The 27428-nt window shown below is 39.0% G+C and overlaps 1 protein-coding gene across 3 annotated transcripts in view; it reads right to left on the bottom strand.

The window, feature by feature from the left end:
• The window catches only part of PRKG1 (protein kinase cGMP-dependent 1), an 833788-nt gene that overhangs the window by 174792 nt on the left and 631568 nt on the right, over positions 1-27428 (bottom strand). For 2 of the 3 annotated variants that reach the window (XM_072995266.2, XM_072995265.2), the window contains exons 6-7: positions 5537-5614; positions 3576-3670 (exon numbers count right to left, since the gene is read on the bottom strand). In XM_072995266.2, coding sequence (XP_072851367.1) covers positions 3576-3670; positions 5537-5614 — 173 coding nt within the window. Of the gene's footprint in view, positions 1-3571; positions 3671-5536; positions 5615-27428 lie in introns of those variants that run through there. The other variant, XM_072995267.2, reaches the window with a different exon arrangement.

Raw genomic sequence — 27428 nt, 5'->3', positions numbered from 1 at the left:
ATTCTCATAATCATTCTCATATCTATTAAATATGTAGCAAAACAGGCACCTCTTTTGCATAATTCCTGCAGTGCATTATTGTTCAGAGTTCATCTAATTCAATATGGTTGTAGTTATAATAACTGAGTGAGTTATAAGGTTATCTACAAAAAATGAATGTGAACTGTATTTGTAATAGAAAAATCAATACAATTCGGGATTTTTTTCTGCTATTTGTGCTCGGATCTGATTAAGAACAAAAGTATGAGATAGCTTGTTTTTACAGCATATCAACAATATATTTCCATCATACAAACATAATTACTTCATATGAGAAGTAACAATATATTCATGTTCACCTATTGAAATGTCTAGTTCATAAAACTACACTCTAATGCAGTTGAGGCAACATTTTTCAAAATGAATTATTTTCATTGTATAAAATGCAGTAGCTAAGTGCAAATGACTAAACGATGACGAAGTGCAAGGTTGTAGCACCATATGTCTCTAAAGTACTTACATTCAGCTGTATCATTTCCACAGTTTTTTATAGAAATCTATTCATTACCGTACCAAGTGACCACCACATCATTGAGCACAATTCAGACAGAAACCCTCTCCAACTTTTCTTTTCGGCATATTTTAATTCTAATTCAGCAGTAGACATTTTCCAGAGGGGTGGCCCTTTTGCACTGTCACCGAAACAATGTCCATAGCTTGTTCTGAACTGACTGAACAATAGTTCACCAAACAGGTTGTACTGTCTCCTGTGGCCTAAAAAAGGACAAAGTCTTTCTACATGTGTCAATCAGGTCATCAGTCCAAGAATATCTTTTTTACCCACCAGAACGGTTTTTTTTTTTTAAAAATTAATGGCCAATGACTAAGGTAGTTATTGCTGTCTGTACTTTCTATGTTTGAAGTCCTTTTGATCCCATTATCTACAATTCCTATGTACCCAAGCACATATAAATCTGTAAACTTGAGGTAACCCGTGATGCTGCATCTGATCAAGTTCACACTGTCTGGAAAGCTTATGCTGTAGTAAAGGTTTAAGTTGCCACAAACACGTCTTGTTTCTACAACAAACAGACAAACCCTATTCAGACATTCACCTGAACACACACAAGGCTGTTTGCACATATGCATACATGTGCACACCATGCCTTTGAATGCTGTCACACACCTGGCATTGTCACAGATCTCTGTATACTGAGCACAAAGATCTGCATAGCACTTTGTAAGTATGTTTGACTGACCATATTTACAAAGCTTTCACAATAAGGACAGTGATTACCACTGGTGAGAATCCTGTTGTGTAGTTACACTGGCAGAATAAAATGGTACAGCTTGCAGCAGCCAATTGCTGCTAATTAATGATCCCATGCTTGGATTCCTTATCTCATGTTTCATGTCAGTTTAATGGCTTGGCATAAGACACAGAGCTATACAAAAGGATTTTACCTATTGTCTGCATTTTTCTGTGTTTGAAATCTTTCCCTTAATTTTTTTTTCCCTTAGAAAGGTATAGTGATGTAAGGGGCAGCTGGGATAGGGGTACCCTCAGAGAGGGTGGACTTGAACTGATACATTACAAATCAATATTTTATAGTAATTCTATACATTCTCTTCTAGTAATAGTTTCACATATCATAAAGAAATATAAACAGTGAGTGAGAGGTAAAAATCAAATTCAGACAGATATATTGTTATTGATTATGTAGTTGATAGTCTTTATCCTGTTTTGTTTGAAATCTTTCTGATTGGAATATACCCATTCATGCAAGCATTCTGCCAACTAGAGGTAGCACTTGACAGATTTCTGAGAAAGCTGGGTACAATCTTACTCTTTCACACTACTTTAAAAAAGAAATTCTAAGCATATTTTAATGTACGCAAATTGCCTTTTCACCTTTGTCAATGAAATTCCTTCAACTTAACCAGAAAACAAGAATTATGACTGAGAAAACAAAGGAGAAATGAAATTAATGAGAACTGGCATTGCGGAATAATAAATACCAACACAAACTGCATGCGATGATTCTTCCTTCCATCCTAAATACCTGGTCTTTCACTAAAAGGAATCAATGTTTGTTTTTATCCTTCTACAATGTCCCCAATTAGTATACTAATTTAGTGAATATAGTTTTGTGGAGGGATGAACACAGAGTAATAGGATTAGAGGGAAGATCATTCTACAATGTTAGGGTCAGGAGGATGCCAGTGAAACATTTTGCCAGATGGGGCCGCCACTGTGAAGCCAGCAAGAAGGGCAATTCTAATTACTCAGAAGTGTTGGGATGCAAGTGGGAGACTTTCCACATGCATGTACTACATGACTGGGTAAAGTCACCTAACTGAAATCAGCAGCCCACACTAGGGGTTCCTATCAAATCACCAATCATAAGTTTGTTTAGGGCTGAGCAAGGCATTTCTTTTTTATATATCTAGGAGGATCTCTTGGCGTTGACAAATAAAGATGAGAATTCCCATCTTCCATAATTCATCTTGCAGCAATGGCCAGAAATGCATGTTCTTGAACCAGCCGCACAGTGTTCACTACTTCAGTATAAAGCAATTGTTCATAATCTGAAAAGTTGCTTTTGTATAAACATACTGACGCGCACACACACATCTCTATTTTAAGCATTTTTCACTTCACCTCTTACAAGGCTTCAGAAAAGACCAGTGCAGAGAGAAGAGAAAATAAAATAAAATAAAAGACTATACGTTATCATGAGATAAATCCTTTTGATGTATCGTTTTGAGGACTTATATATTTTGCACACATCTCAAGCGCTAAATATTAAACCAGAAGAGGCTAGGCTAAACCTATGGAGAACAAAAACAACACACCTTGCCAAATGGATGAATGCCGAAGAGTGTCTCCCACCAGGACAAGACTCTGGCTGGACCATCTGGAAGTCACTTAATAGACTTTGAAGCGAAGTAGGAAGATCAAAGAATAATCAAGTAAAATGGGGCTACTTGGGTACAGGACAAATTTTCTATGACTGTGGAGAAATTTGATCAATGCCTCACTACGTGTAAAAAAAAGAAGTTCTTGCAAATGGCTGAGATAATGCTATTGAAGTAGCCTGCTTCTGCTAATATTGAAGTCGCCTGCTTCTAGCAAATGGCCGAGATAACGCAATTGAAGATTATTAAAAATAATCTGATTACCTTAATATTTTAATTTCTTTTTAAATTTTACCTATATTTAATATCCATTCATACTTATAAATTGCACAATGCTCTTTGATACAAAGGAAGGAAGGAAGGAAGGAAGGAAGGAAGGAAGGAAGGAAGGAAGGAAGGAAGGAAGGAGGGAGGGAAGGAGGGAGGGAGGGAGGGAAGGAAAGAAAGAAAGAAAGAAAGAAAGAAAGAAAGAACTTCTATACAATCAGATTTCACATTTAATGAAAAGTATGTAAATCCATGCAGAAAAGGTCTACATCTTATAACAATTTCAACACGGATTTCATTATAATGTGGTCTTGATGTCAATAAGTAATTTTTAATGCTCCAGACAAAATTAGCTAAATTATTATTTGAAGCAATCTAAATAATGTGTACAGATAAATTTCAATACTTACCCCTGGAGTGCTTTTTCTCCAAACCAATCTCCTTTTCCTAAGGTGCGGAGAAAGATGGGCTCTTCGCCAGCTGAATCTTCACGAGTAACATTTACCTGATGAGAAGCAAGAAAAAAAAAGCGAAGTTAAAGAAAGGGTGTAATATGCTGGCTCTGAAATGGTGCACTCAGTAAGATCAAGAGCCATGAGCTGGGAAGGTCTCTGTTATATGCTAAGTAACAATGGTTGAAAAATTATAATCACTGGAACACAGAGGAGTTAAATAACTAGATAAATATGCCACTGAATTTTCTAGAATTATCTTTTGATGTAGAATGTGGCATTCCCAATCAGGTCCACTCCTTACAGATGACTAGCTACATATAAACAGAACTGGTACAGTCTCATGTTTCTACTTTATCCCACTCATCATATCTTGGAACTGGTTGGCTAAAAGCACTACAAATACCCAGTCACTTATTTGTTTTCAGTGAGGACGCTTTCGGGTATAAAACAAAAAGTGCTGTCTATTTTTGTGTATCAACAGCTCCTGTTGGATTAACCTGGATATTACCTTCCTTCTTACCACACATTCATTTCCCCTCTTTCCCAAACCAATCTGAGCTCAAAAAACTAACACCAGTTTGGGAGTTCTTTTCCTATTTCCATAGCAATTAATGGCTCCATTGTTTCCCGTGGAAGTGGAGAAAGGATTTTGTAGTGCCAAATGTGAAGAAGAAGAGACACTCCCTCATAGGTTCTCCATGAATGATAATGTATATCCACCCACCCTTATAAAATTAGTACTAGGGCCATTATATTATGTATATAGAGAACTCCACAACCATTGCAAGGTAGGTGCTTCTGTAGTTAACATGATTTGGCATTAGTAATAGTAATAATCCCCCAATCTAGATTAAGACAGACCCAGAAATAAGATAATTTGATCAGCTATTTATCTTGGAGCTAGTTCTGGCTGCTCAGATCTGAGTATGAACTTTGACAATTTCATCAGCATCTTTGATCTGTAACTGTGATTTAGTCACAATAACTGAAATCCTGATGCTTTGTTACGCATGTGGAAGCAAAGAGGATACGATTCAGTTGTTTCTAGCTGGCAATTAACACGTCACCATGGGAATTATCAGGGTTGGACACCTGTTGACTTGGAGCACTGTTAAGAATCACAGCAGGAATACATTATTTGCCAGCCAGGAACAACTGAATGTTATACCTTTTGCGTAACACAGCAACAAGATTTCAGCCAGTACATATTTAGGTACAGTGGGGTCTTGACTTGAGAACTTAATCCGTATTGGAAGGCGGTTCTCAAGTCAAAAAGTCTGTAAGTCAAGTCTCCATTGACCTACAGTGCATTGAAAACCGATTAATCCTGTAACAGGCCGTTTTTGTTCTATTTTGGTTTTTTTCTGGTCTGTAAGTCAAATCTCAGTCTGCAAGTCAAACCTAAATTTTGCGGCCAGAGAAGTCTGTAACTCAAAAAGTCTGTAAGTCAAGCCGTCTGTAAGTCAAGGGTCCACTGTATATCCAAGCTCTTAATATGTTGTATTTCAGAAGAAGCTTGTAATATAAGACCCAAGTAAATAAAAACCTTGGTTAACCAAACAGATCTCCTGGACATATATTGCTCTATCATAATAAAGAGCTTGTGTTTTTGTACAGTTCTAGGGATCATTCACAGAAATTGTTATTGGAACATATATATTGATTTTAACCATTACACAGTTACATTATCCTTCCAAATGAATGATATTACATTTCACAGTATAAGAGCAACAAGTGGGTTAAAATACAAAACTGAAAAGCACAGTTTTCATCACCAACATGAAATCGCATCTAATTAAATGTGAAATACTGCATTCCTCCTGGCATAGCACGAGAAAACATAATAGCAGGCATCCCCATAATATACATTTATTGCTTTTGATATCTGCTTTAAATTGAGTGCCACAAGAACTTACCTTGCCTTTGCTGATTATGAAGAATGTGTCCCCTCGAGCACCTTGTCTGATAATGTACTCTCCATTTTCATAGTGTGTCTGCAGAAAATTTTTAAAAAAGGTCAAGAATAAAAGGAATCCAGCTTGCAGCTTAGCAATTTTATAAAATAAACATTAGATATGCATCTGAGTTAAAGAAGGTCTAGGATCTTACGGAATTCAAGAATCTAAAGACATGGAGGAATAAAGCAAATAAAAAGAAGAAAACATCTCAGTTAAGCCTTTTTTTAAAAAAATATGGACCAAGAATACAGAACGAATATGCAGAAAGAATGATACAGTTTTGTGAAGAATAACTTGTCATCACTGATAACATGTTCATATGACCACCAATGAGCCAGTGTACATGGAAATCCCCAGAAGACAGAACAATATTGTTAGGAAGCAAAGGGCATATATTTTAATTAATCAGAGGTACCCTTGAACTGCTAACTCAGTAAAACCTTATTCTGGAGCTGATATAAAATTAGTTTATAATCCTGCCACTCTGTAATTTGTCTCAAATTGAGGAAAGTACAAGTAAGTCAGAGAAAGCATAGGAATTAAACAACTAATTGACCCAACTATATATACTACTGTTAAGGAAGGGTTCATAAAGGCATGAAAAAAATTGCTCAAAGTACTCATATATACCATAAATGCTACTTGCTAAAGATTAACACAGGTATTAGTAAGTAGGAATGCCACCAACAAAGTAGATGTATAAATGAAAAAAAGAAGTGGATGATAGAATAAATATTAGAGTTAATGAGATAAACATTAAAAAACAAAGACAACGTCAAATATACAGAGAACACTTGAAACAAAACTAGGAAAAGATGAAGAAAAATGGAGGGCGAAGCAATTTCCACAAATAGAAAACCTAGAGAAGATCCACACCTCCTTTACTGTGTAAAAAAAGATTGGGCAGTTAACAAGTGTATTTTAAAAACAATAATGCCCACTACTCATGGCTAGTAGTAACAAATCTCTGGTCCTTGATGACAAAGGTAAAATCATGGCGTGGAGTACTTTCACTGAAGAACTGTTTGAGAATTTTAAAAACCAACACAAATTATTGGATCAGACGTCAGTATCGTACTAGAAATACAGAAATATGAAAGGCAATATGGCTAAAAAAACAACAACAGCAAAGCTCTTGGACTTCATGCAGGCATTAAGGCTAATAGAAAATGACAACTTAGATGCTTCAGTGAATCTTTTAAATCAAATCTACAGAACAACAATCATTCCTGAAGCTTGACTGAGACTGACCTGCCAAAAGAAAAAGGCCAAAGCATGTAGTGATTACTGAACGATGAGATTAGTGAGTCACTTCACATGTTTATAGTTTTCATGTGGCAGAATTAAAATAAAGTCTTAAGAAGAGGTATGTGGCACACAATTTGGGTTCTGAGGAAGATTTGGAACTGGAGAAGCATTATTCTGCCTGCATGTACTGAGGGAGAAATACTGTGATATGAACATCGATACCTGTGCTTGGTTTATTGACTACAAGCAGGTTCAGCACAGCACACTGATGGTGTTCACAGAATTGGCAAGTTGAACTCACAGCGAAAAGCTGTAATGAAGGCTATGATCAGATGACAAAGCACAAAAGAAATACAATAAAAATGTATACTTTCATCTCTGCATTGATGCAAACAATGGCACCATTTTCAATGGTGAAGTTATCAACAACGTCCAGCAGGCAGACAATGCAGTATTACTAGCTGACAATTTAGCTCATCTGAAAAGCTTATTCAATAAAGTCATCAAAGACAATGGAGCAAATAGTGGCTAAAATCCTATTGTGCAATTTTACACAATGAAAATAGGATGATGTCATCATAATGCAACCAGAATATTTGATTTAAATTAACGGAAAGCTTCTTATTTCTCCACATTCAGATTCCAAGGCTCTTTATGAAACCTCTTCTGCCTTAGGAAAGCCTTTGGAAGCCATTAAAAAATCAGATTTTTTTGGACAATAGAACAGGGAAGAAGGCTTTAATAACCTCAAATAACTACCAAATTGCCACCAAAGGGATTGGGACCACAGAAGTAATATGGCTCCCCCACCATGGCAAGTCTCCCAAAAGGGAACCCTAGGGAACCTCAGAACTGCAAAGGGCAAGAGATAATGCTTGCAATCACTTTAAATAAAATATTCCTGTAGTGTGTTGTTGAAACCATCATATTTGTGCAGCATAAATTACCGAAAGAGGATTCCAGCTAATGTGTGCTCTAAAAATTAATGTTAAGATGATCATGTTCATGGTAGTCAACTAAAAACAAGCAGCTGAAAAAATGAAGTTAAAGATCCCAAATAAAATTGTGGAGCATGTTGACAAATGTAAGAACCCCCAGATTTGACAGAATGAAGAGTAGGATCATAGTTACACAACAAACATTGGAAAAGAGCAGTTTTCCTGAGATTGTACCCAATGTGCAACTAAAACTTCAAACTGACTTTGAGAATTGTGTGTTTTAGCAAAAGCTGCAATAAAAAGAAGCATTTGAAATGTGGATTTATTACTCAATGCAAAGAATTTCTTGGATCAAGAGGATGACAAAGGGAGATGTACTAAAGGAGATGAACAGAGATCAAGAAATCATATAGACACGTAAAATGCAGAAGGCTAAATACTTCAGTCAAATAATGAGGAACAAAGAGTATAGCAAATGCAAGAAGAACTTATTTGCTGAAGAACCTGGGAAACTGATTTGGATGCAACCAAACACCATTGTTTTGAGCTGCCACATCCAAAGTAAAAACAGCCATGATGATGTCCAGCCTCAAGTAGGAGAGAATAAAAAGATGATAACAGCCAAATTTCAGACTATAGTTTACCCAGTGCCCTTATTTACAAATCATAAGAAGCCAGAGATCGGTTGGGATCTTGGGTTTTTCATTTATGAGCACTCTTCTAGTGCATGCTGTATGATTGTTATTGCGTGGTTTGTTTACTGTGTTGCACAAATACAAGGAACTACTTTTCTCTGATTTGTTTCTGCCTTCTGTCCTAAGAAAACAGAGCAAGAGTCTAGATTTTGTTCTTGGTGTGGTGGAAAAGAAGCAAAACAGAAAACGCCAACCCACATTTGTATAAAATTATAAAAAATCACTTTGGTTTAGGCATGCCTGTTTCAAGCTTGAATACAAGCTGGGCTTATATACAATCCCTGGCTTTATATGTTGTGCAAATTTACCCAGTGTCATTACTTTAAAAAACAGACCAACTCTTAACAATCCTTCGAATGATGCTTGTGGAAATAACACTCTTGTATGCTTTTCTAATTAGCAATGGCCTTTAAGGATGGGTGAGCTTTCTCTGGCTTGCACTGAAAATTAGGAAACAGTCTGCATTTATTAATAAGCCAAACCCAATTTGGACACTTAATTTACCAACCCATCCAACTCAAAATTGGAGGGAAATTATTACACACACACACCCTACTGCAGCTCCAATAAAGACGTTTTCAAGGCTCCAAGTAATTTCTGATTTGGCTTTCAGCAAAATAGGACCCCAGTAGTGCTACTTTCAATTTAAAACTTCCCAACAATTCAGAGGCTTTTAACAAATTTAACAACAACATTTTAAAAAGGAGAAAAATAACATTTTAAAACAAGGAGCACATTGAATGTGTCAAAATTCCTGTTGAAAATGAACCCCAGGAAACACAACCACTATTTCTCAGCAGTTGCAAATCAGCACACTCCCATAACTACTTGGTTGCTTTCACTTCCTGACCCCTAGGCGTGGTCTCAGTCCTTTAAACAAGGTAAAGGCTTATTATTTGGAGCAACTGGGTAAAATGCCTCTTTTGCACTATAGAACAGATAAGTTATATCTCAAATTAATCTGGAGCAATAGATGCAGGAAAACATATTCAACTGGATAAGGAGGTCCCTAAATTCATTAATATTTAACAGAGTATTTGGTGTATATTTACAAGTAGCTCTGAGAGTGGCTTAAAAAAGAAATGCTATGAATGTATTTATATGATACATTTTGTGACATCCCATCCAGTGTTCCCAATTTGTTTTCCCCAAACCAAAGTTCACTCTGGAGACGCTTTTCTCTTTCATTCGTTGCCACCAGTGGATATCCCTTATCCACCCTTGCCCAATACTTGAATCAGACACTTGCTGCCAACATAACTTGTTTATTTAGACTGAATTTGAATTACAGATGTTCTTTCTAATCATTGTATAGAATCACTCATTAAAACGTCTTATCTTTGGTTACACTCTCAATTCTTCATTTGTTTTATTGATTTATTCAACCAATTTATTAATATCAATTCTCTCTAGTTCTCTAACTATATATCTATCTTGACTATTCAATTTCTCTCACTCTCCTTCTTTTTCTTCTCTCTCCCTAACTTCAACACTCATTCTCTCCAACTGCCTAACTGACTCTCTGCCTCCACCCCTCCTGTCCTCTCATAGGCTATGCAAATGAGCTCCCACTATGAGTGACAGGCGTGACGTGAGGCCTCCATCACACATTTATTGCATATTAAATTCTGTCTACCAATGATTGCAAGATTACAAACCTTGACAGGAAAAAAACATTTTCATTAAAAATAAACCTATAAACATAATAATATAGTCTGCAATGCTACACCTACCCTGTTTCCCCAAAAATAAGACCTAACCTGAAAAAAAGTCCTAGTATGATTTTTCAGGATGCTCGTAATATAAGCCCTACCCAAAAAATAAGCCCTAGTTAGGTGAAAGCCCACCCCACCACCACTGTGCAGCAACCAGAAGATAATGACATGACTGTATTTGAATAAATGTTGTACAGGAAAAACAATCACCTGAAAATAAGCTCTAATGCATATGGTGTTGTTGTTGGGTTTCTTAAAAGCAAAAATTAATATAAGACCCTGTCTTATTTTTGGGGAAACACAGTAGTTACCTGGAAGTAAATCCTTGGTGTATGACCTCTGTGTATGTACTGTATTTGGGTCTCAAGGACTGTGGTCTTTCACTGTTAATACTATAATGAGAAGTAATAAAGATTCTTTGTCCAAAAAGAACACAGAGAGAGGTAGGTTTAAAGCCATATATAGGAGTTTAGCTGAGCCCTCGAGTGAGGACTAAGACTAGGTGTGCACATGCTACTTTTGCAACAAGCCCCACACCTAATACCTCTACCTGCTCATTCTCCAACCTTCCTCTATTGAGAGGAAAGATCTGAAGAAGACCTTAATTTGCTGTTGACCTAAAAAAAGCAGAGTTCCCTAACACACTAAAGTTCCTTCTTCAAGTCTTCCAGCTCAACAGAGATTAGGGGAAGAATAGACAGGTATATATTGGTCATTGTGCCTGAGTGTCACCACATCTTCTTCCCACTTTTAGATAGCCTTTCCAAACAGGGTGAATGCTTGTACAGGATTACAGAGTGAGATTTTTCATTTTAACATTAGGGAGAAAAAATGACATGACATTTATTCACTTGCTTAATAATACATGCTTATAAGTGCAATTTTTTTAAAAAAAACCTCAGTTTGGAAATGTAAATTCTTCATTAATAGGAGAAGGATTTTGTGAAGGCCTTAGTTTAAGATATACATCATAATATTTTATAGTCATTATAAAATCTTATTCCAGGAACTGGTATAAAATTTCTTTCTCTCCCCTCCCCCAGTGTTCCTTTTCCTGTTTTGCACAATTCAACAATATTTCAAAGTAGAATATTAGCATAATAAACCACTAGCTTAAAAGTACAATCGCTATTAGCTTTTAAAATGTGTACACTAATTTCTTAGCAATAATACTATCTCGAGGCAACCAGTTCTATTGTTTCATTACTCAGAGTAAAAATACTTTCCTCTCCTGCATATAAATCACTCTTTGGTCCTCACTTGGTATATTTTTGCTGCTCTTCTCCTTTTCCTCATTTCCTTTCTAAGAGACATGTTACCCCAATCCTTTCAATGCCATACTCTTAATCATTTTGGCTAACTTTTTCTGAATTACATTCTTGCAATAACCTGAGACGAGGTCCTCAATATGGCAGACTACATATAGAATTACAGTGTTTTGCTGTTCCCCTGTACCCCATACTACTCCACACATGTTTCAAACTATTCCATAAGTGATGCTATGTGGCATGAAAATAATATACTGTACCAAATACTGTACATTACTTTTATTTTGCTAATCTTATAAACGACACTGAATTTCATGTACATTAGACATGCTGAATGCCACAATAATTCATTTATCAGTTAGTTCTTTTTTTTAAGGTCTCTTCCCAAACTATAAGGTAAAGGTAAAGGTTCCCCTTGACAATTTTTGTCTAGTCGTGTTCGACTCTAGGGGGCGGTGCTCATCCCCATTTCCAGGCCATAGAGCCAGCGTTTTGTCCAAAGACAATCTTCCGTGGTCACATGGCCAGTGCGACTTAGACACGGAACACTGTTACCTTCCCACCAAGGTGGTCCCTATTTATCTACTCGCATTTGCATGCTTTCGAACCGCTAGGTTGGCGGGAGCTGGGACAAGCGACGGGCACTCACTCCGTCACGTGGATTTGATCTTATGACTGCTGGTCTTCTGACCCTGCAGCACAGGCTTCTGTGGTTTAGCCCGCAGCGCCACCACGTCCCAAACCATACCTTACCATAATCAAATATTTTATAAACACAACTAGGATTTACAAGTGCAGGCTCAAGAGATATAGGATTTGTGGGTGAGGGTTTTTTAGCACAAGGGGATAAAAGGCTGTAAAATAAGATGAATCAGTGCATGTGGTGAACATTGTGCTGCTCTATTGCTCTTTCAAAAATGGGATCAACAATTTAACTACTAGCAACCTTTAACAACTGTTGCTCTCTTAAATTACTTGGGGTCTCTTCTTTGCTGTACTGAGTCTCTCACCTAGAGCCCTATGTGAATTTGCCTCCTTCAAATTCCAGTTCTACCATAATGGCTACCATGCCTTCATGCAGCTACCCAAAAATAATAGGGCCCCGTGGAGTCTTGTCATTAATAAGAGAAGCTCAAGGATGGTACAAATCATTAAAAAAGCCAGTGTTTCCTGGAATACTTAGTTGGACCTCATTAAGCTCAAATGAAATGTTTATCTCACACACCAAGGAACAAAACAGGGAGCATAATTTTCTCAGAAGTCAGCAAGTTTTATGTGCTATTTCTCTCAGAGGGGTTACAAAACCACAGTTCTTCCTTAATGAAATTGCCAACCTGAGTTTAATGGCAGTGTATATATATATAAACTGCTGGATTTCCTATATATAAACACACACACACACACACACACACAGAGAGAGAGAGAGAGAGAGAGAGAGAGAGAGAGAGGATATGTCTGTCTGTCTGTCTGTCTGTCTGTCTGTCCTATGGTATTGACCACTGTGGATTATTTGTTTTCCCCAGTCAAACAGCTATTCTTAATCATTCATGTGGTCTCTGTGCTTTTGTTCAAACAGAACCCAGAAGCAAAGTTAGATCTCTGCCTAAGTTCTCCAATTAAAATAAATTTGTTACCCACATAAAACTCGCACAGAATGTTTCACATTGAGATACAAAGGAAAAAGCAAGGGGAGCATGGAAGACCCATCAGAAATGGGGGGCAAACCCAAAAAGCAACCAAACCCCCAAGACCCATCACAACACAGAAACATAACCTCCCCAGCCCAAAACCATGCTGCAAAAACACCCAGAACTGTTTTTTAAAAGCAGAAAACAGCACCTTATCTTACTAGGCAGCCTTCTCCAATCGCACACTCTCTAACTGGTGGGGCGAAAGAGCTAGAAAGAAGCAGCCTCGCTGCCACCTACAGTTGGAAATGTGAATTTCCTGCCTTTTCCCCCTGCCTTTTTCTGTTCGTAACTGGAAGCTCTGGCTGCAAGTCGACGAAAAATTTTGCGGGCTAAGCTGGTTGTAACTCGAAATGGTCGTAAGTATGGACGTTCGTAACTTGAGGCACCACTGTAGTAGCAACTAGGATTCTAAATGGCTCGTTCCAGATTTAGCAGAAAGCTTTGCAATGGTATTAACAAGTGACTGAGTATTAAACTACTGCTGCTTTTAGTATACAGTGCAGTTTTAAAAATTTAACCAGTGTTGATCAGGGCATACCAATTTACCAAAAAAGCCAATTACAAAAGCACCAAGATCAAAGTACTGACAGTAAAACAATACTAAACTGAATACATATAGCCAGAACACTATTAATTACATCTGCTGGCATAATGTTAATCGTACAAATTTCAGCAGCAAATTGCAACCAGTTAAGAAGTTGACACTTGTGTTTCGCATCACATATTAGTTGTGTGACTTGGTATGCAACAACAACAAAAACCTAAGCATTGACTTCTGAACTGATGGCAATTCATAGCCAGTGTGAATTGTTTGAAGCAAAGGAAGTTTGTCACTTGTCAGTAACTGCTACAGTCTTGTGACTGCTTTAATGGGTTATTTTGTCACAAAGCTTGGGAGTTTGTTGTTCCTCAAAATTGCAGCAACGTTACCATTGGTAGTTTATTTTTTATATTACATGGAAACCTCCCAGAGTAGACCTGTTCTAGATGGGCGGTAAACAAACAAACAAACAAACAAACAAACAAACAAACAAACAAACAAACAAACAAACAAACAAACCACATTGGATAGAATCACATCAAATATTTGTCCAGTTCCAGGGGCCCATGACCAGTTTATCTAGGCAGTGAAAAGATCATCCCGACTGTCCATACTCAGAGGAAGCAGAACCAACTACCTCCAAGGCTAACATCAGAAAGAATTACCCAAATGAATTATTATTTTTCACAATCTGAACTAAATCCCTTGAGCAAAATAACCCATCCTGGCTGAGCAGCAATTAATTTCTTTTTCCTCAGAAACTAAAAGAGATAATTGGATAAAACTCATGGAAGAAATAAACATGTCAAGAAACAGTCAAAAGTCTTAGAGATTATTAAATCAGCCTAGCAATGACCCAACTGCAGACCCTATTCATACAAACATTTCACCAAACCAAATAGCCCATCAACTCCTCATTAATGGAAGATCTGAACATCACCATAGAAAAGGACAGGTTACTCACCTATAACTGTAGTGCTCAACTGTGAATTCACACATTTGCATTTCCTCTGCACCTGCCTAAAAACCTTCAGAATATTCTAGAGCTTGAAAAAAAATTGTTAGTTCACATTCTCCCTATTGTGCATGATCCCCACTCTGTAGCTAATCCTCAGTTCCCCCAGCCCAGTGCTGCTTGAAATGTGCACTTGTGTGGCAGACTGAGGGGAGTATGAGTGGGTTGTGTGAATTCATGGATGAACATTCGAAGAAGTACAGTTATAGGTAAGTAACCTATTTTTCTTCTCCGTGGTCTCTGTGAATCACACAGTTGAGTGACCGACAAGCTCACTTACCAGCTGGTGGGATGTCACATCAGAACAGAAGAAATGACTGTTCTGCCAAACAAGATGTCCAATTTCACCCTGATATCCACCTTTGAGCTGATCTGCCAGTTGCTTGGGGAGCATCAATTTATTTTTGCTGCTCTCAGTTAAAATGAGGGCAGATACCCGGCCCGAAGGGACCCCATTCTTATACAACTGAGAGGAATCACTGCAGCAGTTGAGGCCATCAGTCCAAGCAGCTTTTGAGCTGTATGCACCATGATGGATGCATTCAATGAGAATTATTTTATTAAAGTCAGAAACCTGTCAATTCTATCTGCAGGGAAGTATCCTCTTGCAGTCTCGGAGTTTAATATGGCTCCAGTGTAGTAAACAACCCTTTTTTGGATTCAAGTTTTACTTTTTCTAAGCTTATCTGAAGACTGAGATCTAACAGAAGATGGAGCATATAGGAGACATGTCTCTTTTCCTTGTCCTTTGCATCTGCTGCGACCAGCCAGTTGTCAATGGGAATAGTGCTATACTATGGATTCTGAGGTATGTAGTGACAGGGACCATACATTTGATGAAGACTCTGCGTATTGTTAATAAAGTAAAAGGGAGCTCTTTTAGATCTCATTGCCCAAAGCAAGGAAGAAACACTGATGGTCTGAGTGGATGGTAATATAGGCATATTTCAGGTCTCTCACTTCAAACCAGTCTCTCTGTTTTTGGAGAAGCAGTAGACTAGCTTCTAGCATCACTATTCTAAATTTCTTGGTCTCTATGTAACAGTTTACATTTCTTAAATCCAAGATCCTTTTTTTAGGACTGGGAAGTAATGGGAATACAACCTCTCCATCAGAGACTTGATAGGAACATTTTGTACGTATGCATCTCATGTGCCAGAGAGCCTCATGGCGCAGTGGTTAAACTGCTGTACTGCAGCTAAAACTATGCTGAAGACCTGGGGTTCAATCCCAGGGAGCCGGCTCAAGGTTGACTCAGCCTTCTATCCTTCCAAGGGTGGTAAAATGAGTACCCAGCTTGCGGGGGTGGGGGGCAATGTGTAGCCTGCATAATTAACTTGTAAACCGCCCAGAGAGTGCATGAAGCGCTATGGGGTGGTATATAAGCAGCACGCTTTGCTTTGCTTTGCTTTGCCATGAGAACCCAGTTCCAGCGACTTTGAAATTGACAAGCGTGGAGCACCCACTGTGAAAGATGTGGTACTGAAGAAAAATATTAAAACTTTACCTAAAGCCCTTATAGAGTAAATGTTCCCATCAGAATGCAATGAAAGGGAGGGGGAGAAGACCCCAAAACATGACAGCAATCCTATGTTCTTCTTCTTCTTCTTGGTGGGGTACTGCCTCTGCTATGGCTTGGAAGAAACAGTAGCAAAACAAGTTCTCCACAAACACTAAAATCTTCAGAGATTTCATTCCTTAACAATGAAGACAAGATAATTTTAATCTATTCTTTGGTAGTTTTTTTTTCTTGGTGCCCTTTACATTTCTGCTTTTCTAAGTTAACATCAAGTAAATTGTCAGTAAATGATCTGAAATGTCTCTTTTACATTGCTTAAAATGTTGTGATGCCATGGGTGAGTTAATCTTTATAGTTAAGCTCATAATTTAATATGAAAATCTCCCTCCCTCCTTCTCTCCTCAGAGCCTTGAGCCTTGTAATGGTAGATTCCACACACCTGGGAGTCTGGGAGATGTAGTTGTCTATGAACACCTGAGTGCTAAGTATAGACATTCGACATCCTGGAAACTATATTCCAGGGATTAGCTGCACCTCAGGTCAGGAAAGTGGGATGTGAAGTTTCCTGCCTGGTGACCGTACTGAGGACAGAGGCATTTGGGAAACTACATTGCCCAGGATTTCAAGTGCCAGGAACACCAGCAGTTGAGTTTTCAAGGTTTCAAGATGGAGGACTGAAAGAGAGGGTTCCAGTGAGGCATAATGAGAGCACATATTTCTGCATCTGTGATGCTCATAGAAATCGCCATGTTCTCTTCCATAAGCACTACTCTTCTAAATTGTACTGCTTATGTGGTTACTGCTAGCAGTCACTAAATCAAGAGCATTTCATAATGAAGCTCTCCAATGATCCCGAGTACCACTCCTGTCTTTTAGTCCCAGGAAGCAAAATCTACATAAACCTGCTATGCACAAGGGCTTTCCTTGCCCAAAGATCTGTACACAGAATATACATATGCAAATTCTCCTGCTTGTTTAGGACCCTCCAGTAACAGGGATCAGCAAATATAAATGGGACAATAAACACCTGGAATCAGAAGAGAATTCCAGAAAGCACAGGCAGAAAATTAAGATGCTTAGTTCTTGGAAGAAGAATCCACAGAAACAGAAGAGGTAATGGTAACAAGCATGAGGGTTAGAGAAAAAAAAAATTAATCAGGACGCATAATTAACAGGATGTGCATGATTGGGTGTATAGGCACAAGGGAAAGAGGAAGCTGGTAAAGCTTTCATGAAGTGTTTGTTGGTCTCTTTGTTTTTTGCTTGCCTCTGTCAGAGAGATGTGGGCATAAGGGTCATTGGTTGTGAGATCTGCCACCCCACTGATTTCCTGAGTTGGTTTTTCTCAGCTATTTGGAGGGGGTATACACTTATCTAACAGTTACCATATTGATTAATTCTACTGCCTTTCTTGGGATGGGCGGTGGTATCAGTGGATATGACTATTGTGGAAGATGTGCAGGAAAGAGTTATAAATGTGATACAGACAGTGTTTTGTGTCCTCATAGACAGTTTGTGACAAGAGCAAACAGGCACACACAGACAGTCAAATTTGGGGGTGAGGTGCCCCATCCTAGTCCTGCCCCTTCATTTCATTGAAGTAGCAAAAACAGAAGAAGAAGAAGAAAACCCAAGCTGAAATCAAAAACATTAGGAGTTCCCATAGAGATCAGATAAACCATTCACTTTGCTTATCTTACTATCTTACAGCATCCAGCCAAGCACTTCACAAAGGCTCACAAACTAGGCTTGAAGATGACATCTGTCCATCCTCTGTTTTTACATTCCAACATTTACTACATTTCTTTTATTGTGTCTAGTAACAACAGTTAAATCTCTTGTTCAACTATCAGTTAACCAGAACAGGATAATAATCACAGAGGGTCCCATGTAACAGTAATTTAAGATAACTGATTAAGGATTGATCATCTAGATAGGCCAGCAGAACATAATGCCACCAGAAAACTAATTAAGACTTTTTAGAATGACGATAAGAAATCCTGTCAATGTGCACCATATAGTGGGCAGATTGAATCCCACATGAACAATCAGTAGACAATCAATTAAGTGCAGTGAAAACCATAATCAGGGATATTTGCTTTCAAGTTGATAAGTTAATTCCTCCAGCTACTTGCAATCCATCTAGAATCAATCTATAGAACAGCTAGGGAAATAATATGTAAGCTGCTGTCAAAGACAGACAACTCTGAGAGGAGGCCCACTGCCTAGTGGTAGATATTTTTAGTGATGAATGCTCTCATACAGAGAAACATTTCAGTAGTACTCAAAGTAGTTCAGAAGGAGGAGAAGGAGGAGACTGATGTAAAGAAAGTCAGCCAAAGAAGTTCTTAAACAATAAAGCCAGTTCCTAAATCAAAAGCTTTTTTTGGAAGGATTTCTATGCTTCTGAAATTTCCTCCCTGCTTTATCTTCTTGCTGGAGCCAACATCCCAATTCCAAAACTGTGTAAGAGATAGTAATACGTTCTTAGGTTCTCAAGTGGACCACATTATAATAGTATTGTAAAATTCCACATAAGTATCCTTCTGTTAAAAATCATTGGAGAATTAGGTACTAACCAGTCCTGGTTAAGTAGCTGGCAAATGAGATTGCCAGATATTGTGATCTGCTGTGAGGACTAATGTGGATAATTTGACTTTCAGTGTATGGTTTCTTCACTGATTCTTATTTCTTAACTTATCTATCTATTTTCAGAAAGCAAGCTTTGCTATGATTATAAATCCATACAGTATATTGAACTATTGCCATCGAGAAGGAGATTCAGGGTATTGAAAGCAAGGACAAGCAGATTCAAGAACAGCTTCTACCCAAGTGCAGTATTGAGTTTAAATGCGGGGTCATAAGTTTTTGGTGGAATTTTAATTGCTGGGAGAAATGGGGTATATATATCTGTATGGTGAGTGTTGTGTATATTTTAACTTTTTTTTGTAGTGGTGTTGTCCAGTTCTACCTTGGGGAAGAGCACCTCATTTCGTTGCACCCACTTGTGAGTGCAATGACAAATAAATTTCTTATGTCTTATGTCTTATGTCTATATCCATTTCCACAAATATTAAACAGGAAGTTAATTTATTTACCCTAGAAAGAGTATGCAATACTGTATTTTCTTTCTTTCTTTCTTAAACTTTTATACTGTCTGCTTAGTATGAGGCACTACTTTGGGTGGTTAACGGTCAAATGAAAGGACATACAGTAATATAAGAATAAAAATAAACAATAAAAAGGATATAATAATAAAAATCAAATGAAGCCAAAACATCCTAAGACAAACAAACCAAGAACATCAAACCATAATTGGAAGGAAGCATAAACTGGGTAATCCATGCGAGGATGCCACTGAAAGCCTCTCTTCAGGGCAGCATCTTAAGCTACCTCTTAACAGTTGGGAGGGAGCAGGCAGATACAGCTCAACCAGAAGCCCATTCCAAAGGACTAGTGCCACAACCAAGAAGGCTTGATTACTAGTGGGTGTTTTCCTGGTCTCCATTTTGTCAACCCAAGAAGCATAGCCTGGGATGATCTGGTGGTATGGGTCAATGTTCTCGTGGAAAGGCGCTCCAACAAACTGTTGAGGGTTTTGTCTTTAAGCACCTAGACCTTTTACCTGATCCAGAACATCACAGGTAACCAGTGCAAGTAAGCCAGGACTCAGAAGACATGGTCAAATTTGCTCAACATCAGTATGACAGCCACATTCTGGACCTGCTGTAGTTTCCAAGTCAGACTGAAAGGAAGCCCCATGTAGAGACAGTTACAGTAGTCAATCTGGAGATCACCAGTGCATGCACCAATGTCTTCAGATTCCCCTTGTCCAGATAGGAGTGGAGCTGTCTGGGGTTTCTGGAAGTTAGAGTCCAAAAACACCTGGATTACCCAACATTGGGAACCACTGTAATAATAGGACCAGCTCTGACTTCCTTTTTCATAAACCACTTCTCACCCAAACACAAAACAATTGTCAGGGCCGTTTTTCAAGCAGTTTTGCATACACATGCACCTCATCCTCTCTTCCACCAACTGCCCCCACCTCCTCTAAGGGCTCCCTTATAGCTTCCAGACATAGTGAGGATACCTCCTTCTGCAGGTGTTTCTCCTTGGCAGCAAGCTCCTCCCCCACATGGGTGTGGTGCGCCTCTCCTTCACCTGTCTCATATCCAGCAGCCAATGGTGTTTCCTGGGTGTCTAGGAAGGTGTCTAGACACCCAGTGTCAACAGCTCACTGGAGTGCTAGCAACTATCCCCTGACACAGCAATTAATAATTTGATCTCTTTTGAAACCTGCTCAAACATTACATTTTATTTTCTTGTTACTGCTATTGGTCCCCCACTCATCTTAAAATGACTTGTTCTATAGCCTTTCTTAACTGAATGAAACAATCCAATTTATTTGCTTTAACACTCAAATATTTGTTCCAGGTAGGTCACCCTTTTGGCACCATATTATATTTGTGAATGCCAGCTAAGTGTATACTTAGCACTACAATGATTTTCCCTACACTTGAATTGATACTGCCAACTCACTCCAGTTAAGGAAACCTCCTACACACTCCAGCTGTGAATTCTGCTCTAGTTATAGAGATCTGGTAAATAAGGGGAAAAAATGATGCAGGCAGTTCGTGTTACAACCTCCAAGCCTACAAGGTCATCGTATCAGACAATATTTCCTTTCTAATGCTAGACATCTGTTATATCAAAGCTGTGAACCACTGATGAAGAATCAAGTATCATGATTCAGGGGATTAGGGCTCCCTTTCCTGTCTATAGCAAGGGCCCATGGAGAGAGTGTAAAAATGATTCAGTCATGTCTCACACTTGGCCTCACAGCTGGTGTAACATCTAGGAATCAGTAAGACTTGCATAACATACAGCACCATATGTCTGCTGCTTTCTAATAATAAACTTCTAAAGCTGCCTTTGACAGGCACAAGGTTCTTTATAAAAACAAAAGAGATTGCTTTAATCTGCCTATTATTAGTTCCTATGAGTATACTCCATTCTACATGAGGATATTTCACTATATTATTTTGGAGGTTTTAGAAGCTGGGTTTTCTGAATGCTGTGCCATGCTGCATCTAAACCCAAGCTGCAGTGATTTCACTTCAAATTAAGATTCAGGTGTCACAAAGTCCAAAGACTATGTGAGCCCCCTAACTCCAAAGCTAGTTTAGATGCCTCTAATATCTCATATGCAGCTATGTCAGGTCATCTGTCACATGGGACCTATGGAAGTGATCCTCCAGCAACGGTCTCAACTGCAAAAGCAGTAAGGGAAGTAACCTACTACCCAGCTCCAGCAAAACCAGAAATGGCAGTACAGTGGCAGCTCTAAGAGTAACAAAATTATTTCAACATGAGCTCTCATGGATTACATGAGCTCACTGGTGCTAGAATATTTATGCAAAAGCAGCTAGTCAGCAGTGAAAGATGTGCCTAAGGCCTAGGAAAACTAGTGAATAAGTAGCCTCCTCAAAGAAAAATGTTTCCTAGATTCAAGGAGCTTTATAGACTGGACTAACCAATTTTAAGTGGGGCATGCTGGGAAAGCTCTCCATGGCTTCTAATAGATGTTTCTGAGAAGGTCCTCAGCTTTAAGTAGAGATCGGTTTAGCTGGTGGAAATGACAGATTATTTGCTGCTTAAAACGCAGTGTCTTGTGTTTGCTTCCTACTCTTACTGACTTTTTGTCCCTCTTGACTCCTAGATCCCAGTCAACACTGTCCTCCTGGAAGTCTGCCTATACTTATCCTGCTCCTCTGTATTTAACCTGTTTTAATTTTTCCTGTTGTGCCATTGACTCTTTGTTGTTGTTCTTTAGTTGTTTAGTTCTGTCTGACTCTTCGTGACCCCATGGACCAGAGCATGCCAGGCCCTCTGTCTTCCACTGCCTCCCGGAGTTTGGTCAGATTCATATTCGTAGCTTCAATGACAATGTCTAACCATCTCATCCTCTGTCGTCCCCTTCTCCTCTTGCTTTCACACTTCCCCAACATAAGGATCTTTTCCCAGGAGTCTTCTCTTCTCCTGAGATGGCCAAAGTATTGGAACCTCAGCTTCAGGATCTCTCCTTCCAGTGAACAATCAGGGTTGATTTCCTTTAGAATGGATAGGTTTGTTCTCCTTGCAGTCCAGGGGACTCTCAAGAGCCTCCTCCAGCACCACAATTCAAAAGCATCAATTCTTTGGTGGTCAGTTTTCTTTATGGTCAAGTTCTCACTTCCATACATCACTACTGGAAAAACATAGCTTTGACTATGCGCAACTTTGTCGGCAAGGTCATGTCTCAGCTTTTTAAGATGCTGTCTAGGTTTGCTGTCACTTTCCTCCCAAGAAGCAGGTGTCTTTTAATTTTGTGGCTGTTGTCTCCATCTGCAGTGATCATGGAGCCCAGGAAAGTAAAATCTGTCACTGCCTCCATATCTTCCCCTTCTATTTGCCAGGGGGTGATGGGACCAGTGGCCATGATCTCAGTTTTTTTGATGTTGAGCTTCAGACCGTTTTTTGCACTCTCCTATTTCACCCTCATTACAAGGTGCTTTAATTCCTCATCACTTTCTGCCATCAGAGTGGCATCATCTGCATATCTGAGGTTGTTGACATTTCTTCTGGCAATCTTGATTCCGGTTTGGGATTCCTCCAATCCGGCCTTTCACATGATGTATTCCGCATATAAGTTAAATAGGCTGGGGGACAATATACAGCCTTGTCGTACTCCTTTCCCAATTTTGAACCAATCAGTGTTTCCATATCCATTTCTAACTGTTGCTTCCTGTCCCATGTATAGGTTTCTCAGGAGATAGATAAGGTGGTCAGGCACTCCCATTTCTTTAAGGACTTGCCATAGTTTGCTGTGGCCCACACTGTCAAAAGCTTTTGCGTAATGAAGCAGAAGTAGACGTTTTTCTGGAATTCTCTGGCTTTCTCCGTAATCCAGCACATGTTGGCAATTTGGTGTCTAGTTCCTCTGCCCCTCCAAAATCCATCTTGTACTTCTGGGAGTTCTCGATCCACATACTGCTGAAGCCTACCTTGTGGGATTTTGAGTATAACCTTGCTAGTGTGTGAAATGAGTGAAATTGTACAGTAGTTGGGGCATTTTTGGCACTGTCTTCTTTGAGATTCGGATGCAGACTGATCTTTTCCAATCCTCTAGCCACTGCTGAGTTTTCTAAACTTGCTGGCATATTGAGTGTAGCACTTTAACAGCGTCATCTTTTAAGATTTTAAATAGTTTGACTGGAATGCCATCACCTCCACTGGTCTTGTTGTTACACAAGCTTTCTAAGGCACACTTGACTTCAATCTCCAGGATGTCTGGCTCAAGGTCAGCAACCACACTATCTAGGTTGTCCGGGATATCCAGATCTTTCCGGTATAATTCCTCTGTGTATTCTTGCCAGCTCTTCTTGATGTCTTCTGCTTCTATTAGGTCTCACCCATTTTTGTCCTTTATCATGTCCATCTTTGCACAAAATGTTCCTCTAATATCTCCAATTTTCTTGAACAGATCTCTGGTTTTACCCTTTCTATTATTTTCCTCTATTTCTTTGCACTGTTCGTTTAAGAAGGCCCTCTTGTCTCTCCTTGCTATTCTTTGGAAATCTCCCTTCAGTTTTCTGTAACTTTCCCTGTCTCCCTTGCATTTTGTTTCCCTTCTCTTCTCTGCTATTTTTAAGGCCTCATTGGACAGCCACTTTGCTTTCTTGAATTTCCTTTTCTTTGGGATGGTTTTTGTTGCTGCCTCCCGTACAATGTTACGAGCCTCCATCCCTAGTTCTTCAGGCACTCTGTTCACCAAATTGGGTTCCTTAAATCTGTTCTTTACTTCCATTGTGTATTCATAAGGGATGTGGTTTATATTATAGCTCACTAGCCCAGTGGTTTTTCCTACTCTCTTCAGTTTAAGCTTGAATTTTGCTATGAGAAGCTGATGATTAGAGCCACCATCAGCTCCAGGTCTTCATTTGCTGACTGTATGAGCTTCTCCATCTTTGGCTGCAGAGAATATAATCAATCTGATTTCGATGTTGCCCATCTGGTGATGTCCATGTGTAGAGTCGCCTCTTGTGTTGTTGGAAAAGAGTGTTTGTGATGACCAGCTTGTTCTCTTGACAAAACTCTATTAGCCTTTGCCCTGCTTCGTTTTGAACTCCATGGCCAAACTTCCCTGTTTTCCCTTTTGCCTCCCTACTTTAGCATTCCAGCCCCCTATAATGACAAGAACATCTTTTTTTTGGTGTCAGTTCTAGAAGGTGTTGTAAGTCTTCATAGAATTGGTCAATTTCAGCCTCTTCAGCGTTGGTGTTTGGTCCATAAACTTGGATTACTGTGATGTTTAAAGGTCTGCCTTGAATTCGTATTGAAATCATTCTATCATTTTTGAGATTATATCCCATTACAGCTTTTCCCACTCTTTTGTTGACTATGAGGGCTACTCCATTTCTTCTACGGGATTCTTGCCCACAATAGTAGATATGATAATTGTCTGAACTGAATTCGCCCATTCCCGTCCACTTTAGTTCACTGATGCCCAGGATTGTCAATGTTTCTTCTTGCCATCTCCTGTTTGACTACATCCAGCTTACCAAGGTGCATAGATCTTACATTCCAGGTTCCTATGTAGTATTTTTCTTTGCAGCATCAGACTTTCCTTTCACTTCCAGGCACATCCACAGCTAAGCGTCCTTTTGGCTCTGGCCCAACCACTTCATTAGCTCTGAGCTACTTGTACTTGTCCTCTGCTCTTCCTCAGTAGCATGTTCAACGCCTTCCAACCTGAGGGGCCCATCTTCCAGCGTCATATCTTTTAGCCTTTTGTTTCTGTTCATGGGTTTTATTGGGGCAAAGATACTGGAGTGGCTTGCCAATGCCTGCTCCAGGTGGATCGTGTTTAGTCGGAACTCTCCACTATAACCTGTCTGTCTTGGGTGCCCCTGCACTGCATAGCCCATAGCTTCTCTGAATTACTCAAGCCCCTTTGCCATGACAAGCCAGCAATCCGTGAAGGGAAAATAAATGTGTTTCCCTGTACACATTTCCCTCTAGTTGCAGTCAATGGCAGCAGTCAGTATGTTCTATAGCAGTGGTTGTGAAGCTTGGGTAAGCCAGGTATTCTTCAACTGCAATTCCCAGAAACCTTCACCACTAACTGTACTGGTTGGAGTTTCTGGGAGCTGCAGTTTCACTTTTACTTCCTCTAGAAAGCAGAAACCTAGCCTTTTGCTTTCTAATCTATAGGAGTAAATGGGACTCTGAATATTAGGAATTATTATTACAGATATCTCAAAGTCTCAAATTCAGATTTGGATCTATTTGAAACTACAGTGGTGCCTCGCATAACAAGCGCACCACACAACGACGAATTCGCATAGCGATCCCTTTTTTGGGATCGCTAATGCGAAGGCATACTGGCAGCCCCAATGGGCAAAACCCGCATTGCGAAGATCGGTAAGCGTTTCACTTACCGATCTTCGCATTGCGATGTCGGGAAATCAGCTGATCGGCGGCTCCAAAATGGCCACCGTGCGACTCAAAATGGCCGCATGCAGCGTTTTCGCGCCCTGCCCTCGCTTACCGAGGGTGTGAAAATGGCTGCCGGATGGGGGAAACTTCACTAAACGGTGAGTACAGAACTAAGTTTAATGCGTTCCAATGGCATTTTCCGTTCCGTTTAGCGATGTTTCCCCATAGCGACGGTTAATCCGGAACGGATTAACCTCGCTATGTGGGGCACCACTGTAATTGAATATGGCATTATTTGGGGATTTCTGAACATTTACAAATCCATCTGCACATCCCTAATTCAAAGGAACATAAGAAAACTGAAACTGAGAAATTTTCAGATCCCTTCACACACAGTGCAAATCACTGAAACCGTGAATGACTGGCTACCAAAGTAATTTAGGCTTAAGAAATTTATTGATGTAACAAAATTAGAGTTCTTATGAGTCACTATTAATCTAATATGGAATAAAGAAGGAGGAAATACCACAAGATAAAATGTGAAACCAAAGATAATAACACTTAAAACTATTAGCAGTCTAAATCATATTTAACAATGCAAGTATAAGTTAGGAGTTAAACATGATTAATAAGACATATACTTCCATTTAGATGAAATACTTTACAGATTTCTGTCTCTGCTTGGCCATAACAGAAGACAGGGCATCATTCTTACAAATTCTAGTAGTCTGCACATTTCTCAAACCAGGAGAGTCAGCTTATAAGTGCAACTGCAGATTGTTAACTTCATTATGCCTGACAGGCCCAAACCAGAAGTTTATAGTGCAAATAGAAGAAAGTGAGGTCAGTGGGGTTGCAGCATTAGAATATTAAGAGTCAGAAAATGCCCCCCCCCAAGCCCAGTGTTGTTCCTAATTCTTGGACACACTTTACAATAATCACTCAAATATTTAGAGGTATTGAAAGTAGCTAATACATAGAAACCAATATATGCTCATTGGAAACTAAGTGAAAATAGTAAAACTGGAGAACATCCAAACAGAACTCCTGTACAAATGACAGCTATTTCAGGATATTGGGAAATTATGTTTATCATTTTTTAAAGATAATAAATGTGGTTTCTCAGCCACATTTTTCTTCTGTACATGTCCCTATAGAATTAAACCCCCTAGAATTCTGTAGTCTGACTCAAATAAGTGTGTAGAAGAATATAATGCAGCCTTAGTGACACAAATCTCCAAATATTTCTGCAACTAGACCAGGATCTAAACTTAAACTTAATATTTCTATGGGTGTCGGTCATTTCCAGCTATGGTTGCTGAAATCATTGCCAAAGCATCTGTTAAAGTAAATGGATGAGATCACACTTCTCCTTTAAGGAAACACTGATTTACTAAGGTGACTTTATTTCTAAACATTTTATCTCTGATCTCCATCTTAGATTTGAGTGGTGCCAAAGTTACATAATAGAAGTATTAGTTTTGCAAGTGACTGAAATACAGTAACAAGGATACTGAAGATCTTTGTAGGCTAATACAGTAACAAGGATACTGAAGATCTTTGTAGTTACACCTTTGTAGGTGTAACTTTGTAGCCAATGCAAAGTTACACATCAGAGGCTTTTCTCTGGATGACCCTGAATGTGACAAGCAAGTGAAAACTCATAACAGGGCTAGGATATGACCTGCTCCCTAAGTCTGCTTCCATAATACCCACTTTGATCAACTTTTCTCCTACTTC

Source organism: Pogona vitticeps, chromosome 3 (assembly GCF_051106095.1).
Source record: "Pogona vitticeps strain Pit_001003342236 chromosome 3, PviZW2.1, whole genome shotgun sequence".
In the NCBI taxonomy this organism is placed as follows: Eukaryota; Metazoa; Chordata; class Lepidosauria; order Squamata; family Agamidae; genus Pogona; species Pogona vitticeps.
Note: the sequence above shows the minus strand (reverse complement) of the source record. Positions and strands in the feature narration are given on the sequence as shown.